The following is a 22,502-nucleotide window of genomic DNA, read 5'->3' as shown; positions in this document are numbered from 1 at the left end:
TCCACGTCTTTTGGGCCAGAAACGTAGTCGGAAGTGGAGGCCGGAGGGAGCCACGCCAGCAGGACGTGGCCCCCAATCCAACAGGAGGACTGTCGCCCTGTGAGGGGCCGGGGCGGGAGACAAGTAGCCCCCATTGGGGCTCAGCGTCTTCTGATCACGGTGGCGGATGGACTGCACGTTGGGCGGGGAAATTCAGTCAGTCAGATGTATTGAGCGCTTACTGTGTGCAAAGCACTGTACCAAGTGCTTGGGAGAGTACGATATTATACTGACTGCCACATTCCCTGCCCACAAGTAGCTTTCAATCTGTGCGGGGCAAATACGATCGAAGGAATGATCAGCAGCTCCAGGCCCATGCTCCCTGTTCACGGCCCACGTGGGCTGTGAGGGGGAAGAAAGAAAGTGCCCCCTCTCAGCCTGTCCTGGGCGGCGATGGAACACACAACAGATGGGATAAATTTTAATTCATTGCGTTCCGACACTCTGTGGTAAGGACTGATGATGAGAGTCTCTCGTCTAAAATAACAGTAATAATTATGGTATTTGTTAAGCGCTTACAGAGTGCCAAGCACTGTTCTAGACTGTGAGCCCATTGTTGGGTAGGGACTGTCTCTATATGCTGCCGACTTGTACTTCCCAAGTGCTCTGCACACAGTAAGCGCTCAATAAATACGATTGAATGAATGAATGAATGTTCTCAGCGCTGGGGTAGATACAAGGTGATCAGCTTGTTCCACATGGGACTCACAGTCTTAATCCCCATTTTACAGAGGAGGTAACTGAGGCAGGGAACTTAAGTGACCGTCCCAAAGTCACCCACCTGATACTTGGTGGAGCCGGAATTAGAACCCACAACCTCGGACTCCCAAGCCCGTGCTTCTTCCACTAAGCCACGCTGCTTCTAGTAAAATAAGACAGCAGGTGAATCTCAGTCTCAAAAGATTTCCAGAATGAAATCGAGAACCTGCACAAAGGAATTGACCAGAGTGGAACTGACCCAGAGGCCTCTCTTCTTGCTTTCCTCTCCCTTCTTATAATAATGATGGCATTTATTAAGCACTTTGTATGTGCAAAACACTGTTCTCAGCGCTGGGGAGGTTACAAGGTGATCAGGTTGTCCTCAAGGGGGCTCAGAGTCTTATCCCCATTTTACAGATGAGGTAACTGAGGCCCAGAGAAGTGGTTTTCTTACGTTTTCCTTTCCTCCTTCTTGTCAACCCCTTGTTTTTTTTTTCTTCCTCCATTTTTTCCCTCTAATTCTCTTCCCACTGATGCCTTTTTTCTCTCCACCCCTTTTTACCCTCTTTTCTCCCTCCTTCATGCACTGCCCTAAGGTTGCCCCACTCTCAAAATGACAAGTGGGCACACATAACCAGTCCCCTCCCCTAACAGAGATTAGCAAAGAGTACAGTGCTCTGCACGCAGTAAGCGCTCAATAAATACGATTGAATGAATGAATTGAGAAAATGGCTAAAATGTAATATGAGCTACTCAGAAAAAAGCACACTGTGATATTTTAATTGCAACTTTTATGACATTAAATCTGTCAATCTGTTATAGCTGGAGAAGAAAATTGAGATTTACAGTTTTATTCTCACAATGCAATTCAATATTGTACTTCACAATTTAGTAGAATTGCTAATCTTGCTGTTATTGTTGACAGACTAGAATAAAATCTGTCCTGATCCCTTTTTCATCCAGGTCCACAGTGCTTTTTGGCAATTAACAACCTCGATTTATTGATGATTCAAACTTTAGTCAAAGTGATAAAATTTAATAACCCACAATTTGGTTTCAAAAATAAAAATTAACCAAGACATTTGTTAACATCTTTTTTCCTACAAAGACTTGCTGAAGTTCAATCCTAATGAATATAATTGTAAAAGTTAATACAATGAACCTCTCCTGTCAAGTTTAAGGGTAGAAATTTCCGATTAGGATACTTTAAAATAATAGAGCCTTACTCTATGTGATGGCCATTTTGGATCATTTTGACGCATCTACTGGGCAGAAATGTTTATTTTGTACTACGCTCCTTTTAGACTGAAGTCCAAAATAATTGTTTCAGATGTTCTATTTCAAAGACTGTTTTTATGTAGTTAGGAATGTGACTTAAGAGCAAATGGCAAAAAGAAATCTTGATCCAGAATACTTCATAGGAACAAATCAAAAAGCAAGACTGAGTTACTTTGTTCCCTGAATGCCCCCCTCCCACCTTCCATTTCCCCTCAGTAACAACTGGCAGAGAAATCTTTTCATAATTTAAAATGGAATATAATTTCAAGGGGGCAGTTCACTTGTAGGGATACTTTTAAACTCTAAATTGGTTTCAGTCTTTTGATCTGATTGTCTCATCGGATTCTCAAAATTATGACTTATTTTTAATTTGGGGATGGAACCTAAGATAATTAATTAAAATATTCAAATCTAAAGCCACAATAATAAAAAATAAAAGGTAGATGTATGAAGCAATTCATCTTATAGCCTCATGACACAGAGGAAGGCAGGTAAGTGAAAACACCTGCCTGAAAAGTGCAATACTGCAGTCTCAACATGGTGTCATTGGGCAACCCAAAATGCCAATAATAATAATAATACTTTTGGTACGTGTTAAGCACTGTGCCAAGCACTGTTCTAATCATTGGACGCCTTACCTCCTTCCCCGCCCCACAGCACCTGTATATATGTTTGTATGTGTTTATTACTCTATTTACTTATTTATTTTATTTGTACATACTTATTCTATTTATTTTTTTTGTTAATGTTTTGTTTTGTTCTCTATCTCCCCATTCTAGACTGTGAGCCCACTGTTGGGTAGGGACCGTCTCTATGTGTTGCCAACTTGTACTTCCCAAGCGCTTAGTACAGTGCTCTGCACACAGTAAGTGCTCAATAAATACGATTGAATGAATGAATGAATTGGAGTAGATACAAGTTAGGTTGGACACAGTCCCTGTCCCACATGGGGATCACGCTCTTCTTAATCCCCATTTTACAGATGAAGTCACAGAGACCCAGAGAAGTGAAGTGACTTGTCCAAGGTCACAGAGCTGACAAGTAGCAGAGCTGGGGTTAGAACTCGGGTCCTTCTGATTCCCCGGCCTGTGGTCTACACGCTTAGGCACGCTGTGAGGAATGGAGCATCAGACCGAAATCAGTCTGTGTGTAATTTAGTATGGAAATCTGGGCTATTTAGAATTAGGCCAGCCTTTTGAATTTACCAAACTGCCAAATCTATGTGGAAAATTTAGGAAGTGAGACTGACTTGAAGTATTTTTGCTTCACAAGCATCTATCAGTAGTATTTATTGTGTGCCTTATTGGGAACGTGCAATTGAATTAAGAGACCTGACCCCTCCCCTTAAGGAGCCCACAGTGTAACGGGGGAAGCATGTCACAATTACATGGAACCAGGGGATTTTGTTAAAGCTTCAGCAGATGTAAATTACAAAATGTCCAGGTCTCCCCATCTGGGTCAGATCGCCTCGGGTGTTCCAAGCCAATCGGATCCTGTCCACGGGAACCAGGCAGAGGACATCTGAGGGCATCTATGGATGTCCATAATCCAGTCAAATGTAGTTTGGCCAATGCATCACGTACCCGAGGACGGTGTGATTTTAGGCGGACTTCGGGGGAGAGTAGTGATGTGCCAGCTGTGAAGGGGGAAGGAGGGAGGACGTGAACAGTGGGTCAACAGTGAGGGAGAGATGAAGGCAAGACACAGCGAATCGGTTGGCATTAGGGGAGTGAAGCAGCGTGGCTCAGTGGAAAGAGCCGGGCTTTGGAGTCAGAGGTCATAGGTTCAAATCCCGGCTCCTTCAGTTGTCCTCCATGTGACTTTGGGCCTCAGTTACCTCATCCGTAAAATGGGGATTAAGACTGTGAGCCCCACATGGGACAACTTGATCACTTTGTAACCTCCCCAGTGCTTAGAACTGTGCTTAGTATTAGCACATAGTAAGTGCTTAATAAATGCCATTATTATCATTATTATAGAACGGGAAGGGAAATCCACCCAAAATGGTCATTTCTGGGCTTTTCTCTCCAGCCCCCTTCCCCAATCAAACCATAATCCAAGCTTGTCCAGATTGAAGAGAGCCAGGTGTTATTTCTGACCTGTGCCACTAGAATTTAACAAGCTCAAAGGTAAGAAATCCCTTCTAGTTACTGGAGCCGTTTTGAGGCCACCCAGTCACTACACTCCCTCATTCCTGAATGGTGGCTAGCTGCAGACCGAAGGGAGAGGCGGGGAAAGGTTCTGTTGGCCAAGGTGTCTCTTGAGGAATTTTTCCTCAGAATCAGCGCCCAAGAGAAAGCCCAGAAAAGCAGCTTTGACTTTATAAGCTCGCAGGCTCAGCATCACGTTTCTCCTTTTGAGGTTCGCACCCCCCAGAGATGGCAGAGCTGAATCATCCTGAGTCAGTTGTTCGGATATCTCTGAAGATGCACAGAATTGAGAAATATCACCTTTTGTAAGTTGGATCAATATCTATGCACACCAACCGTTTCTCTCCTGCTTCCGAAGACTCGTTTGGGTTTGCCATCTGGGAAAACAAATTTGCTTTTGAGTAGAACCTGGGAAATTGAATGATTCCTATGGTTCTAAGAAACACTAATGGAATTATTTGGGTGATCAGTAGTTGAAGTCTATTTGTCTTTTTTAGTTGGAATTAAAAACTTCCCAGCCTGGGGATGGCAACTCTTAATTCAACACATAACAGTTGGAGCCTGTGAATAAGTATCCAGTTTCATTCTTCTGAAACTCAGTGACTAATTTCTTTGGAAATCCATTGCAAATTTTCCTTTGAAGTGGTGGGAAGTGATTAGTTTTTACATGCGGTCAGTGTTCCCTTTCAAGGTTATAGGGATTCTTTGAGTGTATATGGAACTCCACCTCTGACATCTGCTATGATAAAAGCTTTCCTTTCAACTGAAGGCAAATTAACAGGTCTGACCTCCAGATATATAAAGAATTGCCTTTTTGTCAGAGTGGGAGCTAAGCATTTAAATTTCCCCGGGTTGGGTGGCATTTTTTTTTTTTGCTGTAGAGTCCATTACTGGGAGACTAGGATATAATGAATCTGGGCCAGTTTCTTTTGTTACAGCACGGGTCAGATTAACATCAGAGAGCCCTTGTGCGTTTTTATATTTTTATCAGTTTGACAATCCTCTATATACTTTTACCAAATTTCTCTCATCTGATTATGATTTTTGTTTAAACAAAAAGCCAATTCCACTTTTATCGTTCAGCCAACTCCACTTCTGTTTCTCATAACTCACATTATAAAACTTTTCAGATTTTAGGCTTTGTTTCATGAGGAGACACTCCACCTAACTTTTCTGATGCAGTCAACACCATCATCTGCCTTGCCTCAGCCTGGTTTATCCTTGACTTGTCTTTTTCTTTCACGTTCCCTCTGTGGATTTTCCACCATAGTATTTCCTAGAACTTCCCCCTCCTCTAAGCAGTCACCATCCCGGCCTTGGTGCTTATCGTATCCTGGCTGAATCAGCCTCAGTCAATCAATCAATGATACTGATTGAACATTTATTTCATTCAAAACACTGTACTAAGCACTTTAAAAGAAAATTGTATTTATTAAGCACTTACTGTGTACCAGTTAAGCGCTGGGGTAAGTACATGGTGGGAGAGTACAATGCAGTAGAGTAGACACAAATCCTGCCCCTAAGGAGCTTACAGTCTACAGTGAAACTTCCCTCACAGACTGGCTTTCCCGCCTCCAGTTTTTTCTTCATTCTTTCGCCTCGGTCATCTTTGTAAAATGTCATCTGCACACATTTCCCGTCTCCTTAAAAACCTTCAATGGTCCAATTCCTCTCAGAGTCGGAGTTTCCTGACATTTTTAATGCATTCGAACAGCTCCTACCACCTTTGTCTCCCTCTCCACTCTAGCTCGCACTCTTCATTCCTCCTAAACTCACCTTCTCATCGGGCCTTATTCTCAACTCTCTCATCTCCGAATCCTTCTTCACGCCCTTCCTCCCGCCAGGAACTCGGTTTTCCTTCCAATTTACCAGACCCTCAGCTTTACTTCATGTTCAAAGCCCTTCTGAAATCGCATCTGCAGGAGGATCTGCGTAGTTCATTTTTCTTTTCCCCAAATAATAATCTCCCAACTCCCTCCTTCGCACTTTTTGGGCCACTTCAGCCTTTGTGTCCTCACAACCGTCTGTAGCCCTCAGGCACCTGTCAGTCTGCATACTCTGCTATTTAAGACTTTTTCCTGTCTGTAAGTGTCTTTCCCTCCAGATTATAAACTTCTTGAAGGAAGGATAATGCCTCTGATCTCCATTGTACTCTCCTGCAAGTGACAGAGTGTATCATCATCATAATAATTATTATTCAACCAGCACTGTGTCTATAACTGAATCCTCTTCACATGCTGTTGATTTTTCTTCCTGTATTTTGGCACTCGCCATTGTGCCTTCCTTAATAATAATAATGGTACTTGTTAAGCGCTTTTCTTGCTATTCTTTGCTCACAGTAGATGTTCAGGAAAGTATAAAGTGTTCAGGAAAGTATACCTGTATATATGTATATATGGTTGTACATATTTATTACTCTATTTATTTATTTATCTATTTTACTTGTACATTTCTATCCTATTTATTTTATTTTGTTGGTATGTTTGGTTCTGTTCTCTGTCTCCCCCTTTTAGACTGTGAGCCCACTGTTGGGTAGGGACTGTCTCTATGTGTTGCCAATTTGTACTTCCCAAGCGCTTAGTACAGTGCTCTGCACATAGTAAGCGCTCAATAAATGCGATTGATTGATTGATTGATTGATTATAAGGATCGATTGAATGAAGAAAAGTACACAGATTTAACCAAGAGGTGACCATGTCGGGTATTTCATGGGATGTCTCTTTTTAGTTACTTTTCCCCTAAAATGTCCCTTGTGAAATCCCTTGTGAAATGTCCCTGTGTGCCAATTCTGGATGCACTTTGTTATATTTTTTTTAATAAAATAAAAAACATCACAGTTCCACCCTCCACCCAAGAAACAGTAGTGCCTAGTGGAAAGAACACAGGTCTGAAAGTCGTAAGACCTGGGTTCTGATCCTGGCTCTGTCACTTGCCTGCTGCATGACCTTGGCCAAGTCATTTAACTTCTCCGTGCCGTAGTTTCCTCATCTGCAAAATGGGGTTTAAAGACTTTTTTCCCTCCCCCTTGGATTTTTGAATCCTTGTAGAACAGGTACTGTGTCTGGTCTGATTTTACCGTTTCCATCCCAGCATGGGGCTTGTCACCGAAGTGCTTAGCAAACACCATCAATAACTGTTATCATTGCTTTTATTATTATTAGTATCATCTTTATTATAATTATTATCCAACCAGCATTATGTCTATAACTGAATCCTCTTAACATGCTGTTGATTTTTCTCCCCGTATTTTGGCAGTCACCATTGTGCCTTCCTTATTAATAATAATGGTATTTATTAAGTGCTTACTGTATGCCATGCACTGTTCTAAGCACTGGGGTAGATACAAGGTAATCAGGTTGTCCCACGTGGGGGCTCACAGTCTTAATTAGAACAGTGCTTTGCACATAGTAAGTGCTTAATAAATGCCATCATTATTAGTCCCAATTTTACAGATGAGGTAACCGGGGCACAAAGAAGTTAAGTGGGTGGCTAGCCCAAGGTCACACAGCAGACAGGTGGCGGAGCTGGGATTAGAACCCACGTCTCCTGACTCCGATGCCCGGACTCTTTCCGCTAAGCCAGCCCGTGTCCTCTGGGATTCCCAAACATCTGACACCCCAGAATTACAGAGATGGGCAGATCTGGTTAGGAGAGGAGTCCTGGGAATAGATTATCGGTTCTCTTGCCTCCCACAGGTCCCCATGCTCATCCCATTGGCAAGCTTACTAAACTTGGAAAGCCAGTAAATTGGCCTGAGCTTTCTTGGAAATTAAGAGAATATAGAAAGGTGTTTCATTTCAAATAGTCGTATTTATTGAGTGCTTACTGTGTGCGGAGCACTGTACTAAGTGCTTGGGAGAGTACCATATAACAGAGACATGGCTCCGTGGAAAGACCGTGGGCTTTGGAGTCAGAGGTCATGGGTTCAAACCCCGGCTCCACCAGTTGTCAGCTGTGTGAGTTTGGGCAAGTGACTTAGCTTCTCTGTGCCTCAGTTACCTCATCTGTAAAATGGGGATTAAGACTGTGAGCCCCCGTTGGGGCATCCTGATCACCTTGTAACCTCCCCAGCGCTTAGAACAGTGCTTTGCACATAGTAAGCACTTAATAAATGCTATCATTATTATTACCCACAATGACCTTACAGTCTAAATAGGCCAAGCAAACCTTTCACTATGCCATCAATGGCATTTAATAGCCCCTACCAAAGGGAGAGCACTGTACTAGACTCTTGGGAAACAAATACTGAAAGTAAAAGATAACGTTCCTTCCCCTTAGAAGCTTATCATTTAATAGACAATTCATTGTTCAGTGCCCAATTGTATATATGTATATATATTCCAGAGCCCACCCCTGAAAATAGTAATCACGTACCGTTTTTTTCAGTTAAACTAAAGAGCACAAGATAATGACCGATCTTTTCGATTCGGTGTTTAATAACGGTACTCTGACCTGGAATGTAATTTTTAGGGTTATCAACCATAAACCTCAGGAAGCAGCGTGGCTTGGTAGATAGAGCATAGCCCAGGAGTCAGAAAGATCTGCGTTCTAATCCTGGCTCCAACCCTTGTCTGCTGTGTGACCTTGGGCAAGTCACCTAACTTCTCTGTCACCTCAGCCGTCAAATGGGGATTAAGATTGTGAGCACCTTGAGGGACATGGACTGCATCCACCCTGATTAATTTGTAGCTACCTCAGCACTTAGTAAGCTGTCAGGCTCAGAGTAAACCCTTAACAAAAACCATAAAAAACCAAGTCAACATTCAGTAGTTATCTGTTTGGCCATAACAAGAGGGTACTCCTCTGAGGAAAGAAAGAAGAGCGGATAAATTTGAAAGGCTGTCTTGGAAAATATACTCCTTTTCTCTAGCTCTAACAGCATTTTAATAGGTATTGAAGAACAGCTAATGTGACCTTGAAAAAGTTTGTGGAAACTGGTTATGCTAACATGCACCACTTAGTCATATTGAAGAAGATTTTGTTTTATGGTTACAGATTGTTGAATACTATTCTCTGATGTCCGAATTTCCCGACACCTTTTTTTTAGACAGGCTTTGCCAGGCGAGTAGAAATGGGTTAGATTTGGTGGTTCTGTTACAATTTAGCCATAAAGTCAACACGAAATCTTTCCCAAAATATAAAGCAGCCATAGAAAAATGTCTTATTTCCACCAACTCAGACTAAACATTAGAGAAGCAGCGTGGCTCAGTGGAATGAGCCTGGGCTTTGGAGTCAGAGGTCATGGGTTCAAATCCCAGCTCCACCAATTGTCAGCTTTGTGACTTTGGGCAAGTCAGTTAACTTCTCTGTGCCTCAGTTACCTCATCTGTAAAGTGGGGATGAAGACTGTGAGCCCCCCGTGGGACAACCTGATCACCTTGTAACCTCCCCAGTGCTTAGAACAGTGCTTTGCACATAGTAAACACTTAATAAATGCTATCGTTAATTAATTAATCACAGTTTAGTAAGAATCGGCTCTTAGCTAAGTAGACTAAATTCAGTTAGTTGAACACGATACTTAAATGCCCATCTGACTACAAATTCAGAGTCTCTTCCAGTACTGAAGAAATCCGTTGCTGACCTCCCATTCTTCTGTCTTTCCCCACTCCAGTCCATACTCCACTCTGCTGCCCGGATCATTTTTCTACAAAGCATTCAGGATGTGTCTCCGCACTCCTCAAGAACCTCCAATGGTTGCCCATCCACCTCTGTATCAAACAAAACCTTCTCACCGTTGGCTTCAAAGGCCTCAATCACCTTGCCCCCTCCTACCTCACCTCACTACTCTCGTACTACAACCCAGGCCGCACACTTGGCTCCTCTAATGCCAAGTGCCTCGATCTTGCCGCCAGCCCCTCACCCACTTCCTTCCTCTGGCCTGAAATGCCTTCCCTCCTCAAATCTGACGGACAATTACTCTCCCTCCACCCATCAACGCCTTACTGAGGGCCCATCTCCTCCAAAAGGCCTTCCCTGACTAAGCCCCCCTTTCTTCTTCTCCCACCATTTTTTGCGTCACACTGACGTGCTCCCTTAGTTCATCCCCCCGACCCAGCCCACAGCACTCATGTGCAGCTCTGTAATTTATTTATTTGTATTAATGCCTGTTTACCCCCAGACTGTAAACTCGTTATAGGCAGGGAATGTGTCGGTTTATTATTGTGTATTCTCCCAAGTGCTTAGTACAGTGCTTTGCATATAGTAAGTGCTTAATAAATGCCATCATCATCATTATTATTATTATGGTGCTCTGCACACAGTAAGCACTCAATAAATACTTTTGTTTGAATGAGTGAATGTTGGCCGAGAAGCTGTTTTGGTCCTGGCTCTTACTTTGCTTCATGTTTGCATTTAGGAATCTTGAAGCCTGTATCCCAATTTTCCCCTCCTTATAAAGGAATTTGTCTTTTTGATGACTTCAGTGAATGTGTTTAGAGACCTTTCCTAATCAAGGAATGCTAAAAATGTAGCTTTGTACAGTAATAATAATGGCGTGTATTAAGCGCTTACTATATGCAAAGCACTGTTCTAAGCACTGGGGAGGTTACAAGGTGATCAGGTTGTCCCGTGGGGGGCTCACAGTCTTAATCCCCGTTTTACAGATGAGGTAACTGAGGCACAGAGAAGTTAAGTGACTTGCCCAAAGTCACACAGCTGACAATTGGCAGAGCTGGGATTTGAACCCATGACCTCTGACTCCAAAACCCATGCTCTTTCCACTGAGCCATGCTGCTTCTCCTATCCTTTTCAGTGTCTGGGAATCCCAAGTTCCCACCAGAAAGCAGAGAGATTATCCCACTTGCTGGGATAATCACCCAGCAAGTAATTTAGAACCATCCGGTTAGGCAAGCGTTTGAAATTCCTTGAGAGAAAGATATTCGGCACATCAGTAAATACCAAACTAACTGAATTATATTTCTTCTTATTGTCAGAGAGGAGGTAATCTCCTGTTTTCCGGGTTTGCTTGGATCCCGTGTGATTCCTGTGCTTCCTTAGAAATAGCCAGCAAGTCCTCTGTAAGCTAGTTTTGGTTGGTCCAGCGGGTAGAAATCACTGGTCTCCAAATGGGCGGGGGGGTGCAGTCCCAGAAATGCATTCACCATTTCCCCTGCCTTCAGAAATGATTGCTCAGAGGGAGTTATGTGGTGCTACTCTTCCTCCCATACCTTACCAGGCCCCTTGAGCCTTCTTCAAGCACAGTGACCTGATTTCAAAGGGCCACCCCTTCCCTTTTCCCTCAACCCCAGAATTGGTGTTGCCAAATGTTGAGAAGCAGCATGGCGTAGTGGATAGAACACAGGCCTAGGAGCCTGAAGGTCCTGAGTTCTAATCCCGGCTCCACCATTTGCTGTGGGGACCTTAGGCAAATCACTTGGCTTCTCCGGGCTTCAGTTACCTCATCTGTAAAATGGGGATTGAAACTGGGAGCCCCTGTGGGACAGGGACTGTGTCCAACCCGGTTTGCTTGTATCCACCCCGGCGCTTAGTACAGTGCTTTTCACGCAGTAAGCGCTTTACGAATACCATCATCATCATCATCAACCTCTGGTCAGGAAGCAGAGAGCAAAGGATTGTTGATAAGGACTTCTTCTGCTGCCAGTTTACCACAATTCTGTGGTCAAGTGAGTGTACATTACTTACCGCCTATAAACTTCAAAGGAATAAGAATTTCATAGTAATGATTTATATTCTTTAGTATTTAATCACCCAGCAAGTAATTTAGAACCATCCGGTTAGGCAAGTGTTTGAAATTCCTTGAGAGAAAGAAATTCAGCACATCAGTAAATACCAAATTAACCTAAATTATATTTCTTCCTATTAACAATAATAATAAGTGAAGTATATTTTAAGCCCTTACTATGTGCCAAGTACTGTACTAAGTTCTGGGGTAATAATAATTATGGTACTTAAGTGCTTACTACATGCCAAGCACTGGGGTGGATACAAGATAATCAGATTGAAGACAGTCCCTGTCACACATGGAGCTCACAGCCTAAGGGGGAAAGAAAGAGAACAGGAGTTTCTTTCCTGTTTTATAGATGAGGATAGTGAGGCACAGAGAAGTTAAGTGACTTGCCCAAGGTCACTCAGCAGGCAAGTGGCAGATCAGGATTAGAACTCAGGTCCCCTGACTCCCAAGCCCGTGCTCTTTCAGGCCAGGCTGTCTTCTATTACATCTTACCACGAATTTACGCTTCATATTTTTCATGGGTTTTTCTAAGTCACCAAATTTCTTTCTGTTAGGAATATCAACATTTCTTTAATCTCAGTTTCCCACAGGAGGCTGTGAAAGATTATGATATTTCCCCAAGCCTGTTTTGCAATAAGATTAGCTTTCAGATGGAGTCTGTTTGTAATAAAATAATTGTTGTAAAATGTCAAGTTTGACCCTCAGTTTTGCTTTAGTTTGTTAATGGAGTCACATTGACATTTCACATGGTAAAATCCTTCAAACTGTCTTCTCTTTTAATATATCACCAAATATATCTAATATATCAACTATATCTAATATCAAATCTATATCTAATATCTAATCATGGAACCAGTGTGCCTTTCTACGGGTTCTCAGTTTAACCGGTAGTCGTCTGAGGTGATGATTTAATTGTCTGGACCTCACCATTCCCAGCTCTGGTTATTTCGCCTTCTTGAAGTGTCTTAGACCAAGGCCCAGGTGGGACAGGGACTCGCTGACCTGATTACCTCCCCCAACCTTTGGTTTTAGGTGCCTGCCACCTAATAAACACTTAATAAATGTCATCAGGATGATAATGATTCACAGCTATCGCGAACTAGAAAACCCATTGAGAAGCTGAAAGGGAATTTAAAAAAAGGCATGTTGAGGATGGCTAGAATTCTAGACTCTAAGCTCATTGTGGACAGGGAGTGTGTTTACCAACTCTGTTACTTTGTATTATTCCAAGCGTGCTCTGCACAACAGTAAGCGCTCAATAAAAGTGACGGATAGGGTGGCAGTGGGGAGGAAGCAGGCTTTAGCAGGCTTTACAGAGGGATTTATCTATTAGCAGTGCTCTGTGAAATAGGTGGGTGATAAATCTGGACCCTCTCTTTTTCAGGGACGTTTGACTTTTTCTTAATTTATTTTCAGGACTTTTTTTAAATTTAATTTTATTTTCTTTATTTCCTCGTAGGTTGGAGGAGGGATAAAAGGAGAGGTGCTCACCGGCAACCGCACACTTGAGTCCATCAAATTCTGATACCATTTAGGAATTAACTAGAAACTATGGAGCTCTATAAAACCAGGCCTTAAATGTTTTTGGTCTTGGATCTCCTTTCTCCTCTTACCACACCAAAGCATATCCAGTCACAAGGCAGGCGGCCAGGATTTTCATGAACTGAATTGGGCCCAGCTGTAAATTTGAGCATGGCATTCCTGACCTAACTTCTTCACTAGTCAAAGCCTCTCAAATGGTAGTTCTTATCACCAGAACGATTGAGGGCTCAGTCGTTAGGTGTTTACAAAGCTCCTGATCATCCTTAATTAAAAGGAGCGATCGAAATGCTTGAAGAGTTCATGTAAATAAAACAAAAATGCAGCTAAAGCTAAAATGTCATTTAGCATCAAGGGTGAAAGAAAACTTAATCAGATACCTCACGGGTTACCTTATGGGTAATTTTGTCGCAGATTGACTTGGTACATATTCAACTTTCCATTGAATAAATAAAAATTAGGTGAAAATTGCAAGGATTAATGGAATTCGCTTTAATGAGAATAAGGGTTGGCTTTAAAACTTCTCTGGCTCGATGTGTTCAGGCAATATTTTAACGTTTATTTTTAAGCAAACTTGATAGGGTAGGTTTTCAACCAGAGCATTGTGGAAGCACAGTCAACTGGCTTAGTCATTTTAGAGGCTTTTAGAGGTTCTCGTGTGTGCTGGTTTTGATTTGTAAGTTGCAAACTTGTAGAATGTTTTCATTAGAACTCACTGCGATCTGATAGTCTGCCTTTAGGGCAAACCCATCTTGAAATAATGGATACAATCGAAGAGAACTCTTCGAAAAGAGTTCTGTAAAATGGCTGCTGGCAGGTTGTGAGGGTGAAAGTGAAATATGATTTTCTTCCCCACTAGTTGCTTTAAAAGGTGAAAATCGTCGGGGAAGGTTTTTTTCATCATTGGGTGGAGATTTCATTGTCTGGGACAGGCATATCCCGTTAAATCCACGAGCAGAAGTTGTTGTGGAATTTCAGTTTCGTCAGTGCAAACAGATATTTTTAAGACATTGGCTTCATGCACTTCAACATCAGGCCAGGTTCATAAGTTGCTCTCATTTCCATTTTAAAAATGACCAAAAATGTAAGAGTTTTGGAATCGTTTGGTTCAAGAGGTTAGAAAATAATATTCAAGGAATCAAATTGCCAAAAAAAAAAATTGGGCAATGTGTAAAATGTTTTTATCTGATTAAATGAACTTTTAAAATGTTCTTAAACTTTCAGTAAACTGTAGTTAGCCTCATTCCAGACTTACTATGATGTTTACATTTCAACTTGCAAGGAATCTCACCCATTTATTTTCTTGGCATTTGAGTGGTGGTTTAAGATGTTCTTCTCAATTTCCTATTTTTAGACATTAAAACTTTTTGAGTCAATCTTCAAATTAGACAACTGATAGCTAATGACCCTGGCTCTTCTTGAAGCAAGATTAAATGTAATTGACTACTTTAATAACCAATCCATTTTTCTCGAATAAGGTGTCGACTTTAAAGAATATTTTAGGTAATTTCTTGACTTTTCGGCAGATGCAAGAGGAATGAGAACTTGTTATGAATTTTCCATTTTGGGATGTTCACTGAATGTGTGGCATAACTGATTGTTTCCATTCCATTCAGGGAAGTTTTTATCTGCCCCTGTAATATAGAACTTTGACCAACCAACCCAGCAGGTGATCAGTGTTTCTTCACCCAGCACAGGCCCTGGCAACCGTGACAAGATTTTTGTGGGGGATTTTTTCCATCTTTTCCCCAACTTCCTTTCACCCAAAACTGCTCTCAAGGTGCCGATCACCTCAACTGCCCGGTTATTCCCCATCTTTCCATGCCTCCTCTCCGCTTTACTAGACCCCGACGAGAATTTTTCTTTGGGAGGTCGAAGTTTGGGCTGCTTAGCTCTGTATCTCCCAGTTTGGACCAAAATTAGGCATCTTCAGGAATTGGAAACTCCATCTCCATCCAGGATCCAATTGCTAGATCTGAACAGACGCCAGCGATCAGAGCAGAACCAGATTCCCAAACAAAAGGAGATCAGTGTCGGGATTTAGTTAGTACCCCAGATCGGAAGTGAGCACAACAGAAGTTAGTTTAGTTGAGATTCCCAGGATGTTATTTCAAGCCACTGGGAGATTGAAGATTGACAGGGCCAAGCAATGAAAGGGGACCAGGTCTAATTCCCTCCTGTGTGTTCTCTCCCAGCACTTAGTACGCTGTTTGGCACACAGTAAGCACTTAAGAAATGCTACGACTCTTACTACTATCAGAAATCAAATACCATATGTTTCCACATTGCAGCCGGCTGCCTGAGAGCTCATCATCGGGGAGTGGAGGAAAGGAGCTAGGCTTCTCTAGCTCACACCCCCATTGCAATCACCAGATGCCGCCGTGAGCATCTTGAAGATGCCCCGTGCTTTCTTCGGGCCATTCCTCATCCCCCTCATTGCCTCTGTCCTGGCAGCGGGGCTCAGGGTGGGAAGGGGAAGAGCTCCCGTGTTGCCCCTTTCCCCTCTCAGCCACTAGTGAGGAGTATTTCAGAGCCAGGCTTCTTGGAGAAAATGTGATTTTAATTAGGCTTTGAAGGTGGGGAGAGAAAAGGGCGAGCTCAAGAATGCAGTCGGACTCCAAACAAGTGTCCTTCCCTGGGTCGGTAGGAAAGACCTGTAAATTCTTTGTCTCTTAACAAGTTTGGGGGTAAGAAACTCGGTAACGTTGGCTCAGTCTGAACCTTTGCTCTTTAAAAAGTGAAACAATTTTCTAACAACTCTGCTATATTGTACTCTCCCAAGTGCTTAGTATAGTGCTCTGCATGCAGTAACGCTCAATAAATGCAGTTGACTGATTGATGGGTGGTTTGGCATTTCAGGGTATTATTCCAGATACTATATGTAATAGAATTGTTCTGTATTCATTAGTACTACTACTAGTAATGATGATGATATAATAATAATATTTGTTAAGTGCCTACTATGTTCTAGGCACTGTACTAAGCGCTGGGGTGGATACAAGCAAATTGAGTTGGACAGAGTCCCGGTCCCATGTCGGGCTCACAGTCTCAATCCCCATTTTATAGATGAGGGAACTGAGGCCCAGAGAAGTGAAGTGACTTTAAGGTCGCACAGCAGGCAAGTGGCGGAGCCAGGATTAGAACCCGTGACTTTCCCACTCTATCCACTACTCCACGCCGCTTCTCTGCTTCCTAGCATTGGGCTGATAGGCCAGCTCTAATTTGAGACAGAATTTCAGAGTTGTATGTGTCTCCCATCTTCACTGAAGTGAGGGATCTGTTTCGCTTTTATTTTAAACAAATAGTAATTATTGTTAGTTTTATGACATTTATTATGTGCCAAGCACTGTACTAAGTGCTAGGGTAGATACAAGTTAACCAGGTAGAACACATTCCCTGTCCCATGTGGGGCTCACAGTCTGGGTAGGAGGGAATAGGATTTAATCTCCATTTAATGGATGAAGAACTGAATCACAGAGCAGTTATCTGATTCGAGAAGCAGCGTCCCAAAGTGCAAACAGCCCGGGCTTGGGAGTCAGAGGTCGTGGGTTCGAATCCCGGCTCCTCCACTTGTCAGCTTTGGGCTGACTTTGACTGTGTGACTTTGGGCAAGTCACTTCACTTCTCTGTGCCTCAGTTACCTCATCTGGAAAACGGGGATTAAGACTGTGAGCCCCACGTGGGACAACCTGATGACCTTGTATCTACCCCAGTGCTTAGAACAGTGCTTGGCACATGGTAAGCACTTAACAGATACCATCGTTATTATTATTTACCTACAGAACTGTGGCATGCAGGCAAGTAAATGGCAGAGCTGGCATTAGAACCCAGGTGCCCTGAATCCCAGGCCCATGCACTTTCCATTAAGCTGTGTTGCATGGGATAATAGGAGTTTTTTGACCGAGTATTATTTAGTAAAGCAAGAAGTCCTCTGACCAGAAGATACCACTGCTTTTCATCCTCTTCTTGAGTTCTTGGAAGATGAAAAGGATTTGTGGATCTCCATTTCTGTGCTAGTCACCTCTGACCTGTGACGCTCTCCTAAGCAGGAAAGGTTATTTGTCCTTTTATTGTCAACAGTTTCTCTCCCAAACGTTCCCATCTGGAAAAAATTGATTGGCAAGGGGATTGGGAAATGGTGATTCAGCTTAGGCAAGAGATAATAATAATAATGATAGTATTAAGCGCTTACTGTGTGCCAAGCCCTTAGTACTCTTTCCAGGAATCTTCTGAGGGGCACTTTCCTGAGTCTACCGTCTGAATTTACACACCAACTTTGTAAGTTTTTCTTTCTTTGCAAGTCGAAAGGACACTTGCTCATGATTCTGTTGCATGAAGAAATGTATAAATTAAAAATACACATATAAAAGTCACTTCTGGACATAACCTTCCCCCCTTATAGACTGTGAGCCCGTTGTTGGGTAGGGACCGTCTCTCTATGTTGCCGACTTCTACTTCCCAAGCACTTAGTACAGTGTTCTGCACACAGTAAGTACTCAATAAATATGTGTGAGTGAACCTTTGAGGAATCAGCCTAATCTTTAGAACATGTTAAATAAAAATTTACAGTCGCAACCTGCTGAAAAGAAATTGTGATGTGAAGACATTAGGGACTGTGGTCCTCCAGTGAGTCTCCATGGTATTAGAATTTTAGTCCCTATTACGTGATAATACTTCATTAAATGTTTACCGGGCGGTAAGCACAATGCTAAGCAGCGGGATTGATACAGGTTAATCAGATTGGACACGTTCTCTGGCCCACACAGGGCTCACAGTCTCAGCGGGAGGGAGATGGGTATTTTCATCTCTCTATTTTATGGATGAAGAGACAGGCACAGAGAGGTCAAGTGACTTGCTCCGGTCACACAGTAGAGGCCAATGACAGTGCTGGGACTTGAACCCAGATTTCCTGATGCCCAGGCTCTTTCCCCTAGGCCACACCGCCTCCCTATTGGCTTCACTTCCAGACCAGAAAGGGACCGTGGGCGGTCATCCTGCCCAGCCTGTGGTCCGGGCAAGTGAATGTAAAACCCTGCAGGTCAGATGGGTATCTGTATTCCTGTTAAAAGTCTGGGGAGGGGAACATTATGACTTCTCTTGGTATGCTCCTCAACCTTTTTATCTCCCTTCCGATCAAGAATTTGTCCCTCATGCCCAAATAAAATCTCTCCTTCAATTTGAGCACACTTCCTCTTGTTTGACCCCTAGAAGCCTGGAGAGCAGATGGTCAAATTCCCCGTCATGGAAGCACAGGTCACTCAGCCTTCTCTTCTCCAGACTAAACAGCCTCAATTCCTGTCACTTTTTTCTCAAAGATCTATTTAATCATTCTGTTGCACTCCCCCTCCGGAGGGACTTCAGGAGCTCTCTGAATGATGGAAGGAAAGGACCTCGGCAGGGAACGATCCGATAAGAGGGGAATTGTGTGTGGAAGGACCAGAACGAGGACCTGAAACAAGCCAGAGAGGTCTAGGTAAAGGCCTCAGAGAAGGAAGTGCATTTCTAGTCCCTCAACAGAGGGAAACTGCAGAGGTTCCTGAAAGGAGCAGGGCAGCAAGAAGCAAAGAAGTGTTTAGGTTTGCCTGCCGGAGGGGACCGGAGCCAGGACTTAAAATTTGGTCTCTAGGATTATGTAAGGAAGTGGGAGTCATGTAGGAAAAACTATTGGTCGTGCGGTGTTGAGGAGTCAACAGCGTGTCTTGGGAGTTTAGTGAGATGTTACGGTTTTCACTTGGAGAGTTAGGCAGGCCAAAGATAAACAGTTATGTGGTTACCATCATCAGTAATATATCACAAGGAAGTCGGTCCTTAAAACAAGAGTTTGCATCCATTTTATTGCCCATCTCTTAAAGGTTATTGCCAAGGGGTGGATACTTGGAACGTGCCCTCAGATATATTTCACTTTATGTTTCTTAACTGTTAGGGGCTGAAACGTGTAGAGTTGATTAAGAATTTTTGTAGATGACTGTTGAACAGATACTCTCTCCATGAGTTGCAGGGGGGTTTTGCGACACTTTTCTGACAGCTCTATTCTTTTCAGGATTTGGCCTTGGTTGCCCCTGAAGCCCCGTCAGAACAAGCCAGGAGAGTTTTTCAAACTTACGATCCTGAAGGTAAGAGATTTTATCGTGTCGGTTTTTGAATCGATCTCATCTTTTCCTGGGGTCTGGGGAATCCTCGCAGAAGTGACCCTCATCGCGGGAGAAATGACCTCTCTTGAAAACCCAGAGTGGAGACGGGAGTGGATTAACCAGGAGGAGAAAGAAAGCACTGTGCTCTCCTAAGCCCTGGCTATGGTAGTCTGCACACAATAAGCGTTCATTAAATGCCACCGATTGAGCCAAGTCCATAGCATAAAATGGGTTTTTCGTGTCATGGAAGATCAAGTATATTTTCCACACAGCTTGACACTAGAAATATACCTCAGGAGATAGCAGAATAGGGATGAGCCCGTTGTTGGGTAGGGACCGTCTCTATATGTTGCCGATTTGTACTTCCCAAGCACTTAGTACAGTGCTCTGCACACAGTAAGCGCTCAATAACTATGATTGAATTCAAAATCTGTTCTCTATTCTACTGTAAATCCCATGTAGGATCTGATTATCATTTATCTACTCCAGTGCTTAGTACAGTGCTTGGCAAATAGTAAGAACTTAACGATACCACAATTATTATTATTGTTGTTGTTACTCTCCCAAACTCTTAGTACAGTGCTCTGCACACAGTAAGAGCTCAATAAATATGATTGACTGAATTTGAAATCTGTTCTCTATTCTACTGTAAGTCCCATGTAGGATCTGATTATCATTTATCTACTCCAGTGCTTAGTACTATGTGCTTGGCACACAGTAAGGACTTAACGATACCACAGTTATTATTATTATTGTTGTTACTCTCCCAAACTCTTAGTACAGTGCTCTGCACACAGTAAGCACTCAATAAATGCGATTGATTGATTCTTATCTAAACTGATCCAAGTTGTTACCTCATCCCACTTCAACTACTGCGATAAGAGCCTCCTTCCTGGCCTTCCTGCCTCCTCTGTCTTCCAACTCCAGTCCATACCTCACTCTGCTGCCCAGATCATCTTTCTTAAAAAGTTCAGTCCTCATCTCCCCCTCAAGGACTTCCAGAGGTTGCCCATCCACCTCCGCACCAAAGAAACTTTCTATCCTCGGGTATAAATCACTCAAACAGATCGCCCCATCGTACCTCACCTCAGACCAGCCTGCACACCCCGCTACTTGAGAATAAGCCCGCTCACTGGGCCCCCATCTCATCTCTCTCATCTCTGACCCCTTTTCTGTGTCCTACCTCTGGCTTGGAACGCCTTCCCCCTCTCCATACACCGGACCACCACTCTCCTCAGCTTCAAGGCCATATTCTGGTCACATCTCCTCCAAGAGGCCTTCCCCGATTAAGCCGATTTCCTCTCCCTTCGGTGTCGCCAATCAGTCATATTTATTGAGCACTTACTGTGTGCAGAACGCTGTAGTTGGGAGAGTATACACAACAGAGTTGGTAGACTCATTCCCTCCCCTCAAATCCCACTCTGTGTACTTTGATCTGTACCCCTTGAGCCCCACTTAGGCACACATCCACAACTCATTTATTTACATTAATGGTTGTCTCCCCTTCCAGGCTGTAAGCCCGCTGTGGGCAAGTAACATGTCTACCCTCTCTGTGGTATTGGGCTCTTCACTCATTCATTCATTCATTCAATCGCATTTATTGAGCGCTTAACTGTGTGCAGAGCACTGTACTAAGCGCTCGGGAAGTACAGGTCCCAAGCACTTAATACAGTGCTGCGCACACAGTAAGCGATCAATAAATTACCACCGATTAATTGATTCCAGGGCTGGTCTGGAGTCATGCGATTTCAATCTCTGGGCAAATGTGAAGGCCTGATAACCCCGCACACAGGAAACACCCTATAAATATCATTGATTGATAAAGGAAACACCTCTCCAGGACAAGGTGCAGTCGTATTCCCTCTCCTTTAGCTGTCCTCCTTCAGTTCATTCAGCCGTACTCAGCGCAGTGAGACAGAGTAAGCGACAAGAAAAGAGAACAAAGAGGCGAATCGTTGTGGCTCCTCATTGTCGGGTATATTGAGCGCTTACTTCCCTTTTATGACCCGACTCGCCTCTTTTTATCACATCCTCCTGTGGCAAGAACCCATTCTGGAGCCAAGGTGAACCCGTTCAAGAAACCGTACGGGCTTAGGAATCAGGAGGACCTGGGTTCCAATCTCGGCTCTGCCACTTGTCTGCTGCTTTGCACGCAGTAAGCGTTCAATAAATACGGTTCAGTGAATGAATGCTATGTAACCTTAGGCGAATCACTTCACTCCTCTGTACCTCAGTTATCTCATCTGTAAAATGGGGATTAAGACTGTGAGCCCCACGCAGGGACTGTGTCAAACCTGTCAACCTTATATCTACCCCGGCACTTAGTGCAATGCCTGGCACATAGTAAGCACTTTAGTAAAAATCAATCAGTGGTGTTTAGTGAGCCCTTACTGTGTGGAGAGCACTGTAATAAGCGCTTCAGAGAGTAGAGTACAGCAGAGTTTGTCGACGTGTTCGTGCCCACCAGGAGTTTACAATGAAGAGGGGCCTATATACTCCATATCTGTGTCAGCCAAGCGGCCCGGGTCAAGGGAGCTGGTTTCTCCAGAATCTTCTCTTCTTTCCAGGCTAAGCCAAGGTAGAGACAAGGAGGTTAAAAGATGAAGAACAGAATAAGAGGGATTGAGGTCTCACCCCAGCCCCACAGTACTTTATGTCCGTATCCTTATTCTCTACCATTTTCTCTCTCTGGAATTGATTTTAATGTCTCCCTGCAAACTGTAAGCTCCTTGTGGGCAACGATCGCATCTACCAACTCTGTTATATTCTACTTCCCCAAGTGCTTAGTACAGTGCTTGGCACTCAGTAAATGCGATTGATTGATTGATTGATAGATAGGACTTGCTAAGGGTCTGGTGAAGGGAAACATTGGCTCAAATGACCAGGGCATAAATGAAGCCAGGCTATGGGCTAGTGAAAAGCAGAAGGCCTAAAATAAATTGAATAGTTTTACATTTCCCTGGCTATTCCTATTTT

The 22,502-nt window shown here is 43.3% G+C and overlaps 1 protein-coding gene across 1 annotated transcript in view; it reads left to right on the top strand.

Moving 5' to 3' along the window:
• MINDY3 (MINDY lysine 48 deubiquitinase 3) overlaps positions 1-22,502 on the top strand; it is a 96,934-nt gene that overhangs the window by 57,317 nt on the left and 17,115 nt on the right. The window contains exon 11 of the mRNA XM_038755756.1: positions 19,436-19,508. Within this exon, the coding sequence (XP_038611684.1) occupies positions 19,436-19,508 (73 nt within the window). The remainder of the gene's footprint in view (positions 1-19,435; positions 19,509-22,502) is intronic.

The sequence above is a fragment of the Tachyglossus aculeatus genome, chromosome 13 (genome assembly GCF_015852505.1).
Source record: "Tachyglossus aculeatus isolate mTacAcu1 chromosome 13, mTacAcu1.pri, whole genome shotgun sequence".
NCBI classification, from domain to species: domain Eukaryota; kingdom Metazoa; phylum Chordata; class Mammalia; order Monotremata; family Tachyglossidae; genus Tachyglossus; species Tachyglossus aculeatus.
The sequence above is the reverse complement of the archived record's forward strand: the minus strand, read 5'-3'. Positions and strand labels throughout refer to the sequence as shown.